General features: G+C 46.2%; 2 protein-coding genes across 7 annotated transcripts in view; one reads left to right on the forward strand and one right to left on the reverse strand.

The window, feature by feature from the left end:
* The window catches only part of LOC140914380 (RNA-binding protein 14), a 36,171-nt gene extending 29,134 nt beyond the window's left edge, over positions 1 to 7,037 (forward strand). Inside the window, exon 2 of the mRNA XM_073352039.1 lies at positions 6,270 to 7,037. Within this exon, the coding sequence (XP_073208140.1) occupies positions 6,270 to 6,316 (47 nt within the window). The 3' untranslated portion in view covers positions 6,317 to 7,037. The remainder of the gene's footprint in view (positions 1 to 6,269) is intronic.
* Positions 1 to 13,800, reverse strand: part of LOC140914383 (RNA-binding protein 4B) — a 71,458-nt gene extending 57,658 nt beyond the window's left edge. For 2 of the 6 annotated variants that reach the window (XM_073352049.1, XM_073352048.1), the window contains exons 1-3: positions 13,724 to 13,800; positions 11,645 to 12,067; positions 3,183 to 3,902 (exon numbers count right to left, since the gene is read on the reverse strand). In XM_073352049.1, the coding sequence (XP_073208150.1) occupies positions 3,190 to 3,902; positions 11,645 to 12,056 (1,125 nt within the window). In that variant the 5' untranslated portion in view covers positions 12,057 to 12,067; positions 13,724 to 13,800 and the 3' untranslated portion in view covers positions 3,183 to 3,189. Of the gene's footprint in view, positions 1 to 3,182; positions 3,903 to 5,557; positions 9,210 to 10,040; positions 10,159 to 11,644; positions 12,068 to 13,723 lie in introns of those variants that run through there. The other 4 variants (XM_073352050.2, XR_012159841.1, XR_012159840.2 and 1 more) reach the window with 4 other exon arrangements.
* Between the last annotated feature and the right edge of the window lie 504 nt (positions 13,801 to 14,304).

A 14,304-nucleotide genomic window follows, 5' to 3' on the forward strand; every position in this document is an offset into this window, starting at 1 on the left:
AAACTAAGGTTATATTTGTACGGGAAGGGTCCTTAATGATCAACGACTGAGTTTTGAAAAAAGTTACTCCACAGCACGTGCAGGCAGCCCTCCCACACTGGAGTCCATTTCAAGTTCTTTCAGTTAAAAGATTAAGTTTCTAGTCTTTAGACAGCCTTCCTAACCTGACCAGTACAGCACATCTCTGAGTCCGCAGGCAGATCTAGTGCTTCTGCTGATGCTCATCATTTTGCCAAGCAGCAAAACAAAATTAACTAAACCAATTCTGTTCATTGCTGCTGTTTAGAACTCCTTACCCAGAGTTAGGAAGCCAACAACCAAGTCAGTTTCACTTTATAGCTGCTTGGCAAAGCAAACACCACCAGCAGGGGCTGGAGCTGCAGAATCCTCATCCTGGCCCTTCCCTACCAACAGCCAGCTGGTGTGGGAAGAAGAGAAAGCTCCTTTTTCCAGTAGTTAGAGGGCAATGGCACTCCAAGCCAACTGGACCTCTAATAGCCAGAGCCTGATACCGAAGACCAAATGTTCACATGGGGCCCAGGATGGACATCCTGATTAAAATCCCTGTGCTCACCCCCATTACTGGGGTGACAAGAGGAGCACAGAGGGCTTCCATCAGTACACTGACCTGGTCCTTTACAATAGGCCCGCTCCACCATACCTACTTCTAGGTTGCAGGGAATATTTTTCCAAGGACAGAGAGTAGTTCTGCTTCTTAGAATGTGCCTAAACAGAAAGTTTTAGAGAAGGCATCTGCTGTGCTGTAGCTATTGGTATGACTGGGCCAATTAAAGAATCACTGTAGTTTAATACAGTTAAGTGTAGCATTCAAGTTATGGCATTAACAAAACCCTGTTCAAATATCTTCTCTGAAATGCAGGAGCATCAAGACCTCCAGCCCATTTAGAAGCTCATCTTCTTGCCATGGATCTAAGTTTCCAGAACATGGACTAAAAATAGCTCTCAGGGTTGAGGATGTTCTTGCTCACAATTCAAAGACAGCTTGAATTAAACAAGAAGAGAAAGAATTAAGAACTCGGATAACTCAGTCTCCAGAAGATTTTGGGTGAAGTCTTCAAAAGCACCAAAATGACATAGGAACCCAAGTCAACAGGGGTTAGGCACTTTTGAAAATTTTGCCTTTTGGCCTTTAGACAATGGCCAAGAAATTTAGGTTTAAAAACCCCATTTACTTTACACAAGGTTTCTTTTAAGTTTAAAGTGCCTGAGGACCCTGCTTACTTGCAGAAACTGCTTCCTGAACACAGACTCTCAGCAGCTGACTTTAGGGATTAAGGGTAAAATGTTCCAAAGTGCCTAAGTGATTTAGAAGCCTAAATCCCAACAGACATGGTGTCTTGTATTCAGCTTGGTGTCTTCTTGCACTGAAATTGAAACCTATTACAAGATTCATTGCAACCCTACATGAACCTGACAGCTAATGCACTTTTGAGAGAGGATGCAGAATGGCGTACTCAGTGGGGGAATCAGTAGATAACTCCCCAATGCACTGTAACAGAAGTAACCCCTGGAAATGCACTACCTGGGCCTCTTCTGCTGTAGTCAAAGAAGTCATTGAAGAACAATATGCTACTACCTGGGCTAAGCTCAGCTCAGCGTACAATGCTGTTATTTGAGTCAAACTTCTGATCTCTCTCATTACTTTTACATTTGAACCCTGGCCACATGCAACAGGAGCCCTGGCAGATTCCCAGGTCCTTCCCACTAGGCGTGGTGCAATGACAAGGCAAGAACCTTTATGCAAGGTGAGCTGAGTGAAGAATCCAACCCTGTAAAGTGAAGTCCCTCCCATGACAACAGACTGGGAGCAGAACTGGACACACCAGCTACACCAGGTGTGTAAGAGGGGGCTCAGATTTAAGATGAGAATTCTAATCCTCCATCACCTGTCAAATCCTCTGGCCCCTCCTAGGTCACCTAGTATCACTGGAGGCCATGCCACAAGCTTCCAACTGTTTAAACTGAGGCAAGTTAAAGCAGTTGTGGGTGAATGCTCCTGTTCCTTGGGAGCAGGCATTATGGTAAACAGGATGCTCACTGGCAGGAATGAACGAGACAGTGACCATTGTCTTCAATGTAAGACACTCTCCTGACTCTCAGGCAACTTACAAGCTCCAAATATTATTTTGTGAACAGTATTTGTGATAGTTCAGACAAGTAAGACACTGTCCCTGCCCTCAAGGCCTTAACTCCCTGACTCATCTCTGCTCCTGAAGTCCCAAGAGGAGCAAACATGTGCCAGTAACTTCTTTCATCTTTGACTCATTCAGCACATGTGCCCTCCCACTTCCTAAATTAGACTACTACAGCTCCTTCTCTGTGGGGGCTCCCACAAGGCCATTGGGAAGTTTCATCTACTGCAGAAGAGATTGATCAGAGGAAACTACACCCATGCTCCACACAATAGTTGTAAGTCGTTTCACCTGGAAATTCGTGCTTACTGCAATTTACAATGCCCTAGATATTCTGGGTCCTAAATAGCTCCCCACAACATCATGTCCCAGTGCATGAGTTTGAAGGATCACCACCGCAAAGGGGGGGAAAGAGCTCTCAAAAACCCTCTCATCATAAGGCTGAAATTGGCTATTCTTAGAGTACAGTGACAACTGTAATCATGCTCTAGCCTTTAACTGCAGGAATTTGAATCCCCTTGACAATTAATCCCCTGGCTGTATCCCCATAATTCCATTTCTGGCCTTATTAATGTAGCTGTACAGTAGCAGCATTGGTAATATAAAACATGCTCTATTTGGGGGAAATGTTCCAAGCCCTACATGTACACCTGTTTCAGTTATATGCACAATGCACTAGATACTCTGGTGACAGATACCTCTGAAAAACATGCAGTATGTCTAGATTTGACTCAGTTTACATTTCATTTTTAGATCCTGGCTTTGGAAAGTGTCTACTTCCAGGTGAAAGGCCTGATGTATTATTAATGTAAAGTCCTAACAAGGGTCAAAGCTTTGCCAAATGCCTGACAAGTGAAATTCAGAGTTTAATAGGTATAAGGCACTTTTTGCTACCATCCAGTGATACAGGGTCAAATGTGCCCCTGTAGCACCATATATGTTAAGTACTTAGAACCTAGGAAGAGGATCCCCAGGTCCTCAAAGTATCCGGGACAAAAACCTATGAACTAGACCGGAAAGTGCTCTCACCTCCGACTCAAAACGCAGAGTACCGCGCCCTGTCCGCATACGACTCCCGCCCGAACCGCTGAACGTCGTAGAGGGAGGCCCGAGCGACCGACGAGACTGGAGACAGCTGACAACGTTCATAACCGTACGCCTCTCCGACGGTGGTGGCCGCGGTTGCCGTGCGACGCAGGGGGCTTCTATCCCGGGTGTAATAGGTGGAGGATGCGGCTGCTGCAGCAGCAGTTGCAGCTGCAGCTACTGCCGCTGCGGCTGCTCCTGGGGTTGGCAGCAGCGCTCTATCGTAAGGGTCTAGGGTAGTAGTGAGGCGATTGGCCATGGCTGTGGTGGCGGCCATGGCTGTGGTGGCGGCCATGGCTGTGGTTTGTACTTGGGAGTATTGCGCGTACTGCGAATACTGGGCCATTGTTTGCTCTGCATAGGCGTCGTATGCAGATGCCGTAGCATAGGGCCTCACGCGGTATCTTTTGTAGTAGTCGACCATTGCTCCATACCCATCATCGTAATACATGGTCTCCCCATAGCCCGCGGGGTAGGGAGTGCGCACCGCTCCGTACTGCTCATTATAGGTTTCGGTAAAGTCAGGCACTTGCCCCGTGCGATCTACCGGACACTCTTTAGACCAGTGCCCTTCTTTCCCGCACCGATAGCAGCCACTCTTGTCTCCCATCCCGGGCGCGGTCCTGAGCCGACTGGTGGACAACTGCACGTGCATCCGCTTGCCTTTAAGAAACAGACGCAAGAATGGTTGCTATAATAAACTGATGCCACATGGAAAACCACAAGATTTGTAACAAAACAAAGCATATTAAATCTTGATCTAAAAATGTATCAAGACAAGCTGATCGATTCACCCCCTCAGTACATCTAACCAGATAGCTACAACTATTGAACATTCTGCCCATGAGTCAAACCAACAACTTTACCCGTCAGCTTTTACGGGATACTGGCTCCTCACTGTCTACTAAGATTTACCCACGTGAAGTGGTACAGAGCCCCAAGAACAGACAGAACTCCCAAGATCTCCAGTGATTGTATCTGACTTGGAATGGTTATTGATGGAACTCTGGAAGGAAACATCCTGACAAATCCCAAGATGACTTTTCAGAAGGTATCCATATAATGATTGTCAGAGCAGACAAGGAACACTACAACATGAACTACCATACTTAGCAAGAGAGTTCAAGTTCAAGAAAGTTACATACATTGTTAGCCTATGTACAATTCAAAATGGCCTACAATCTCTGGCTTCTGCTTCCAGGCCTGGTGAAGGCTGGGCATTAGCAGAGACGTACAATAAGCTCACACCACAGCAATCTTATGGCAGGCGATTTGCAGAGAAGCTAAACAAAAAGGAGCCACATGCTGACCATCCAGGCCACAAGGGAGACCAGGAGATGTTAACTGGCAGAAAGGGCACTGGTTACATTGGGATGGCTCCTAGCAATGTCCAAAGAGATCTTTAACCCCCTTTTTAAAACACAAAGCCTGCAGCACCTGATGGGAAAAAGTAGCAGGATGTATATAGATGTCATGGGCTCTGTGGACAAAGCATTGTACGACTATTGCATGTGCTTGTGGGTTTCCATTGCTTATGGTCAGGTTTGTGGAAAAACATTTTCCTCTGACACTGAAGTCAGTGGGAGCTGCTCTGAATGTCAGGCCACTTATTTAGATGCCTTTATAGCAATCTTGATATGTAAGTTTAGACCATCAAGTTTGAAAGCACTAACCAAACTGTCAGGCAATCTTGCCATTAAAGTTAGCTATAAGCCTCTGGATCATTAACAGTTTTGTAAGAGCAATTTGCTCTTCCACCTCAAATGAAAAAGCTACACACACACGAAATTTCTCACACTGCAAGCACTTTGGCTGCATGTTTAGTCTGTGAACCTAACCTAGAACGGTTTTCAGTACCAGTGAGTCCTGCAGAACTCAGTGCTAGATTTTTCTTTGGCAGTTTTCTTTGCCAAGATGTCTCAGGTGATTGCATACAGCAAGTGAGCTTCTCCTTGCAGAGGACGCAATCTATTCTATTTAGATTCTTATACCATGCACCTTAGAACAGCAGGAATGCTGTAGTTGCATGCTAGATGTAGATGATGTACTACAAAGAAAGTGGATTTGCCAGTTAGCCCAAAGCAAAGGAGCATTTCAGACCAGAAACTGTCTACTTGTCACTCAAAGTTTTGACTGTAGGACAAGAGACTGAATATAGACACTACAAAGGAGTTCTTGGTGTGAAACAGCCAATACTTCAAGGAGCATAAATGTAGGAATCCTTGTGGCTTTGGTATTAAGTGCAGATTTAAGCATAGCACTTTTGCCGGCTAAACTGAAAAATATTTAATTGTTTGAATTACTGAGTTACTTGCTACTTTCAGTGAATTAAAGCTATTTATTGATCACCATTCTTGTGCTTTGCAATGTACAAAAGCAGAGGTGAGAAGATCTCTCCAACCGGGTGACACTGGAGGAGCTTCTGCACATAAAGCTGGAAGAGAAAAAAGCATTGTAACCATAACATGCGACGTCTCTCTCTGACATAGAATCCGGCCCTCAGCAGCATTCAGAGAGTCAGAGCCCAGATTATATTCTACATCAAGACACCATTTCATTTAGATGTTACAGAACATAAATCACAAGAGAATCCAGTAATCCTTTAGCCAGAAAGTCCATAAAACAGTCCCAGTTTAACTGCACAAGTTGATGGGTGACCTCTTGCCAACCTGACTTACCTTAAATTACAGAGATATAGCCACTATTTACGGTAGCAAAGCAACTTACCACTATGGGACTTACCTGACAGAGAAGGACACCATGGCATTCGCCCTCTACTGTGCTTCAAGTGTTTGAGACTGATACTAAACAGGTAGGAAAGTGCTGCAGGCTCAGGGCTGGAAAAACTATTTATACGATACTTGACTATAGCAAGCTACCCGTGTCACTTTTGAAAATAGGTCTTAAGAGGTTAAGTGACTTGGGCATTTTTGAAAATGTTACCCCTAGGGGTGCTTGTGTTTTCAGAAGTAAGTAATAAAGCTGCTCTCAGAAAAAACCACAAGTAACTTCATCTTTTATATATTCTAGATTTCCCACACACACTATGGTGTAGTATACGATATTGGCAGCTCTGAAAACTGAAGTCACTTATCTATAAAACAGGTTTGGCACTACCAGTGCCCACACAATGTGCCAGCACCCTCACCCAGCCAATATGTCTCAATCCTGACCTGGAAGGCCACTTTGAAGAGAAGCGGGTTCATCCTCTATGGCCAGTTCAATCTTTGGACTTTTCAATAAAGCACCTGAATGCAGTGTTTATGAGAGGTGCACAGTTGTTCAACAGGAACTGGGCTGGGACCCACCAGCTTATTTCATGGGAATTATGGAAGTGCAATGAGTAGGTTTGGAAGAATTTGATTTTTAATCAGAAAACATCTATTTCACTGTACACCAGTGGTTCTCAAACTTTTGTACTGGTCACCCCTTTCACATAGCAAGCCCCCTTATAAATTAAAAAAACACTTTTTTATATATTTAACACCATTATAAATGCTGGAGGCAAAGTGGGGTTCGGGGTGGAGGCTGGCAGCTCGCGACCCCCCATGTAATAACCTTGTGACTCCATGAGGGGTCCCAACCCCCAGTTTGAGAACACCTACTGTACATACACTAACCAGTGGAAAAAATATTTCCATCGATTAAAATTATTATTAAAATTTACAAATAGGCAACATAAGAAAAATGCTGCTTGAGAACTTAAAGAGTTTGATTGAAGGATATTTACTTTGTATAATTTGATATGTGACGTTGACAATCTGTGTTTTAACTGTTATAAATCTTTAATGTTTTGAATCTCAATGTCTACTGTCATTAAATAACTATTGTCTGACCCTCCCTCCCTTAATTTCACACAACTGTGAACATTTAAATCAACAAAAATCTAAAAAAAATGTTTAAAAATAATAATATCCACCAACATTTTATAAAAATAAAAATAATATTCTGCCAGGCCTAGCTTGGGGTGTTAACAGCTTTTGGTCACTGAGCCTGGGACAGAAGAATTAGTGGCAAGGTGCAAAATACCCTAGTATTAATCTGTCTGTCTCTCTCTCTCTCTCAACACCCTTTGTTGAATATCATCAGTGAGAGAGTTCTATTTCTGCTTGTCACTAGAAAATGGAAACCAAATGTCTTAGCCTACATACAGTGCAGGGAAGTTTATTAGTAGAAACATGAAACAAGCTCTCATGCATGAATATCAGCACTGCCACAAGCTTCAAATGGCTAACTCCCTAAGAGCCGATTAATTTCTATGTAGGCCGTATGGGTGTATGCAATGCTGCGTCATAGACCCAAGACAGTCAGGCCTCCAGGCACACATCCTTTCTTTTACAGAGTTGCCTAAAGATACACCTAGCTGCTACTTCTAAGAGAAGACAAATATTCTGTTCTAAACAGAAGAACAGCTGTTTTTTTTACTAGAGATTATTTCTACAAACCCCTACCAGGTTAACTTTTGGGATGAGGTGTTGAGAGATGCAGCATCACTTTCAATGGTGATACCAGACACGCCCCTTAGCTGCCCTCTCTGAGGTAGAGCTTCACAGCCTAACTCCCAAGACTAGATAGGGCTTATCCATTGTAGGACCCAAAGATCTGTGCACAGGTGTAACACTACAGTCTACAAATCCACTTGCTTTCCACATTGCACTAACAGATGGCTTTTGTACTGCTAGAGCAGAAGACAGCTTGTGCAACCAAAACATTGGAAACAACAAAAACTGCATGTCTGCTTTGTTGCCACTGCTCAATGTTGATAAATGGAAAGTATTCCCTGCTATGTGCATTAATCTGAACGCCTATTGAATTCCTAAATTATCGGGATCAACTCTGTAAGAGGTCTGGGCACCACTCTGGGCAGGTCAATGGAAACCTCTGTGCAATGTGCAGTAGCAAAGTTCCAAAGTACCATAAGGGATGGGATGGAGAATCCTGAAGATACAATACCTTTCTATAAATCATTGGGACATCTCCACCTAGAGTACTGTGTTCTATTTTGGTTGCCCCAGCTCCGTAAAGTATGTATCAGAAACAGATGAGGGCAAAAGACAGGTGATGAGAATTATGAGTCTGAAAAAACTCTCATATGAAGAGATTACATGAATAGGGCCGTTTATCTTAGAGACAAATGAGAGAATGTGATAGGAATACATAAAAAAACTAATGGAATAGAGGCAGTAGACTGGGCGCTACTATTTACCCTTTCATCATACAAAAACATGGCGATATTCCACAACACTGATAGGAGCAACATTAAAACAGGTAAAAGGAAACACTATTTCCACACTGAGCACAATTCACACGTGGAACTCACTGCCTCAAGGTATCACCAAGATCAAAAACTAAGCCGGATTCAAAGAGTATTGACCATTTACATGGATAAGGATAGCCAGAACAAGAATAGTAAGTAATATAAACAGATGTAAGTTTTGGAAGAGATTTAAATTCTCCTGCTTCAGGGCAAGAGCTAATCTCTGCTGGGGTCTAGTTATCCCATCAATGCTATTACAGGGTCCCTTGAACCTTACGCTGAAGCAGTTGGTATTGGCTGCTGTGAGAGACAGAATACTGGACCAGAAAGACCACATCTCTGATCCACTTTGGCAATTCCCATGCTCCACAGCTCAGAGTTCCAACAGAACACGTCAATATCAATTCATCCTCTACCTTGAACTCCCACTTTTTAGTTGATTAAGTCAATTTGTCTCAAGCTAAGTTTGAAGGTACAATCTTCAAGACACCAGACAAATGACATTTTAAAAATTCAGCTGGTTCTCTTTCAGCCTCTTTTAAATGCTTAAGGCAGCCAGGGAGGTTTTAACTAGGCTTGGTAAGTCAGTCAACTGACTGGTCAAATAATGTCAATTGATCCCCTATTCAGTCAAATACTCCAGCAAGATTGCCATTCTGATTCCATTATGGTCCATTCTTTCATTTTTTAGACCTTCTACTCCTGAGGGAAATCTGCACCAAAAAATTAAATAAGCGCACAATATTTTAAAATTCTGCAAATTGTATTTATCAATAAATAAATGTATCTCCAGCATGGCAGTGGGGAGCACAGGCCACCCACTGGCTGCACTGAGGTGGGAGATCACCCTGAAGCCCCCACCTCCCCTGGGAACAGGGACTCCACAGTGAGGCTGCACCTAACCTGCTACAATGCAAGGTCTGGGCCTGCCCCAGAAACACCCTGGGGCCCTGCCCCTCTGTGCCAGGTGCACCAGATGTGGGTGGGTGGGCAGGCTCAGCCCAGCAGGATCTAAGTGTGGAGGGGCTTGGGGGGGGGGGGAACAGGTGTGGGGCAATCTGGGTGCACAGAGGTTCGTTGGGGGGTTCCAGTTCAAGGGCAATGGGACTCTGCAGGAGATCTGGGTGAAGGTGAATGGGGTTCAGCAGGGAGGTCTGGGTGTGGGGACATGGGGCTCAGGGGGGGGCTCCAAACGCCAGAGGAGTGGGGCTTGATGGGGTGGGGGGTCCCGGTGCAGCTGCTTGGGGAATCAGTGGGGTGGCAGTCTGGGGGGCTCATCAGAGGGGTCCAGGTGTAGTGGGGAAGGGCTTGTCAGAGTGAGGGTTCCATGGGCCTGCTTAATGGGGGAGCCCGAGCTGCGGCCAAGGGAATGCTGCATGCCCGTCTCCTGCTCCCCTTGCAATTCCCCTATCCTCTTTACTTATCCATCTCACTCCCACATTCCCCTCCCCTTGCCCTATTCCACTCCCCTTCCTTCCCCACTGCCTCTTCCCCGCACCCTCATTTCCCCCACCCCCCTTACCCACCCCATTGCAGGCACTCACTGTTGCACAGAAAACAGGAAGGCTCCTAGCACACAGAAGCAGAGCAGGACTGGCACTAGGACCCAGGAGGTGGTGTTCAGCTGCAGAGTCGAAGACAGCCTCATTCAGCTGGGTAACTCTGTGCTTGCAGAAATGGGGAGGAGGGGAAAGCTCACTGGCTTGTAACCCTATGTGTCACCCCATGCCTCACCTCTGTTTCAAGAGGAGCAATCCCCCGCAAAAAACTGCACCCATGGTCGCTCCCCCCGCTTTTACTTCCCTGTTTGCAGGGAAGCACAGGTATTCGGGGATGGGGGGGGGCCCAGTCACACAGAATCCCCCCAGGAGTAATCTTCATTTCACGTTTTTTCACATTCTTCTGAGTTAAAGTAACTCAGTTAAGTAACTTGTATTTTTGTAATTAGGCTAACTGTCTAAAGCTAAACCTATTGGAGGCCGTAACATCTTATGCTTGTTTGTTCCTGTTCTAATAAATTGGTGGTTTAAAAAAAAATAGACAGTTTTTTGTGGACCAGTCTAATGTCTAACACTGGTCTTAACCTTAGAAAGATCAGGAATGCAAGGATCTGATCTTCTTTGGTTTTGCAGGACTACTGGGAGATCTCAAAGCTCTAACAATTTAAAGGAGAAATTAATAAAGGCTTCCTTATTCAAAAGGTTGATTGGTAACCAAAGTTCATTAGGAGTTAACACAGAGAAAGAAAGTTATTGTCTAACTAAAAATCCCTTCTCCTCTTGATACCTCAGCTTTCACTCTTCACTTTTGTGAGGTCATCTCTGTCTCATGATTAGAGAGCTAAACTCACACCATAAACAAAACCCAAATTTCTGATGTAAAAAAAAACAAGCAGAGTTTTAATTTAATAAATCTGTTCAGACCAACTTTATGTATCATAAAAAAAGCAGACAAGCCCATTTCCACCCCACCCCTCCTTGCAGGTCACCTTTAACGTGTTTTGGATCTCTTGTTTAACACCTTTTAAAAACTGCACAAAGCTTTAAATACTCCTAAAGATGAGGGACCGACATGTCTGGTCTCATGCAAGCTTCCTCCACATTTCTGTCATGCCCCACAATCTCAACCCTGCTATTCAAGTCCTGGGCTTCTGCAAACACACAGTTCTGCCCATGAAACTCAATCATGACCCACAGTGCACCCTGCTATTCCAGTCCTGGTCTCCCCACAGCTATGTCAATACCCTTCAATCTCCTGTAACACTTTTTCCAACCATAGTTGCAGCCACAGGACTATTAAATGTACAACAAACAGTTCTCCAGAGGAGCAGCACTGAATTACCTAGTTCATTAGCTAGACATGTACTTAACTGAAAGTATTTCTCAAATCCAATGAAAGCACTTTTCTAACTTGAACAAAAACTATGGTTTATCCAATTCCTAAACACCTCCCCAAGAACCCTGCACTTCTTGTGTTCATCTACACTGAAAAACTCATCCAGACAACATGATCAGTCTGAACGCCATTATTCATTCAGCACAATTATGACCCCATCACCAACAGATTTCCACCTGACCTGATCTTCTGGACAGAACCTGGCGCTACCTAGTCCTAGCGAAGGCTGCACTTTCCCTGGTTCATGTTTCACCTTGGAACTCTGTGTTGTCTAGGCCCCTGATGGCCTCCACCGCATCCTCAGCCCGCTCCATGTGCACAAAGGCATAGTCCTTCACTATGTCGCACTCGATTACCGGGCCATACTCTTCAAACTTGGCCCGCAGCTCCAGGTTCGTGCAGGTGGTGCTGATGTTGCCCACATGCAGCTTGGTGGACGCCTTGCTCTTGTTCTTGCTGGCTTCCACGTTGATGCAGACACCATGCAGTTTGTGGTGATGCAGGTTACGGATGGCATCTTCGGCCGCTGTCTTGTCTTCGATGTGCACAAAGCCATAGTTTTTGATGATGTCACATTCCAGCACCTTCCCATACTGCTCAAAGAGCGACCGGATCTCTTGCTCCGTTGCCTCCCGGGGTAGATTCCCAATGAAGAGTTTCACCATCTTGGCAGAGCCTGGGGGAAGAAGAAAGTGGTTTAAGAAGAAGCACCCATCCAAGTGCAATGCTCTTTTACATCTCTGTACTTATATGGCCCTCTTCACCACAGTATTGCCCCCATTTTATAGATGCAGGAGCTGAGGCATAGGGTAGATTAAATGACTCGCCCAGGGTCATGCAGAGAGTATAGCTGATCTGGGAATTGAACCCAGGTCTCCAGTGTTCCAATCCAGTGTCCCATCCTTCCTATATAAGCTTTACTAATACTCTTCAGTGATAGGGTCCTATCCACGTAGTCTATTTACATGAAAGCTAAGTACAATCAGGAGAGACGACCCTATGTCCCATTAAAATTGTTCTTGACAATTAAGTAGAAAGTTTGGTATCAGTGGCTTCGAATGGAGTTCTAGGCGCTTTGCTGTTGGAGATGCATCTTTTGTACGAAAGACAGAACTAAGGCCGGGACCAGCATAATTCACTAAGATCCTATGCTACATTTTGTATAAACAAAGATGGTAACTGCAGTCTCCGGGTCAAGTCCTAACTCAGATAATTGCACTCTGCTGCCTAAATCCTCTCCTTGCACCTTCAATAAACATTTGTCATTTACTAAAGGGCTGAGCATAGTTTGGACACAATGCCTCTATTTCAACGACCTCAAAATTTTATCCACATTGGACAGAGTGAAAGTATGGTATGGGCTTCCTGCACTGCTATGGTGATTTAGCTGCTGGGGAGAAGGTGCAATACTCTGATTTTGAAGGTGCTCAACGAGGACAGATGAATTAAGAGCGTGCGCATGTGCAAACAACCTTGTCTCAGGACTGCAGCATCTTACATTCATTCTGAGTACAACACCTGCTCTGCCATCAACACTTTAACCCAGGTTCACCCCTTCCTTCCACATCCCCAGACCCTGAACTACCTGATCATCTGCATCCATGCCACCTCCACCCCTATCTCATATCCGCCCTTTGCCCTGTATCCCCTATACATAAAGCCAACGCCCTCACCGCCTCTCCTGCCCTGACTCCACCATGTACAGCAAAGCCTTCATTGGTGCCCCATATATTCCTGTTTCCCATATACCCCTCCTTATACACACTATCAATGGCCCTCATTTTCCTCAGCTGCCCTCCAACTCCCACTTCTGTAACCCTCCCTACCCAGGCAGCTCAAAGGCCTGACGGCACCCATCCCCAGTTCCTCCCCCATACACATCCAGAGCCCCCACTGGGACCTCTCCCACCCCACAATCCCCCACCCCGCCGCCACACACACACAGCCCACCTCGGTACCTCCCTCCCGCCCCCAAACACAGCCCACCTCGGTACCTCCCCCCCCAACACAGCCCAGTCGCTCATGCTGACGCCTGCCCTAGAACCCTCACGTCCCCATAGTGCCCTTTGCTGTATAACCCCCCCACCTCCAACCTTGGCCCTACGCAGGCCCTGCCCCCCATCCCCCCCACGCACAGAGCCGCAGGGTCTGGATAAGCCCCACCCCATCCATAGCCGCATCCCGGCCCTCAGCTCCACAGACCCCGCCCCAACCCACCGACACAGCCTGGGCCCTCGCCCTCCCCACAGATCCCTCCACATACTCCTTCCCTCGTGGGCCCACACAGTAGCGCCCCAGCGCAGCAACAGGCCGGCCCCAAACCAAGACTAACCTCGCCAGGGACCGCACCTCCTCTCCCCGCGAAGCACACAAAATGTCGGCTGCAGCGGCGCGAGGCCCAGTCCCACCCACTCACCCGTCCCTCCGCTTCCTCATTGGCCAGCCGAGTGTCCCGCGCGCCTACTGGGCAGCGCTGGGTGTCAATCAACTGGAGAGCCATGCAGAGCCCAAGGATAGGGAGTGGGGCTCCTGGGTTGGGGGGGTAGGGAGGGAGGAGATTCACCAATCGCGATCGAGCGTTCCAAGGGTGAACCCGTCCCCCCACTTCTCTAGAGCCAATCACACCGCCGGAGAGGTGGATTGCACCATTGTTGTTTTAGGGAAGGGGGGGACAAGTGATAACATTGTTCTATTGTGCCTCTGCGTGGAAGGGGCGGAATGTGGCGCTGTTGTGCATGGGGGGCGGGGGTAAGCTGTTATGATGGAATGTCCTATTGTGGATCTGCACGGTGGGGGGAGGGAGCGGTGATAATGGTCCATTGCAGCTCTCCATGGAGGAGCCGTGATCGTGGATTGTTCTATTGTGCCAATCCGAGGGGGAGCATTGATTATTCCAATGCTGCTCTTTATAGG

Source organism: Lepidochelys kempii, chromosome 7, assembly GCF_965140285.1.
Source record: "Lepidochelys kempii isolate rLepKem1 chromosome 7, rLepKem1.hap1, whole genome shotgun sequence".
NCBI lineage: Eukaryota > Metazoa > Chordata > Testudines > Cheloniidae > Lepidochelys > Lepidochelys kempii.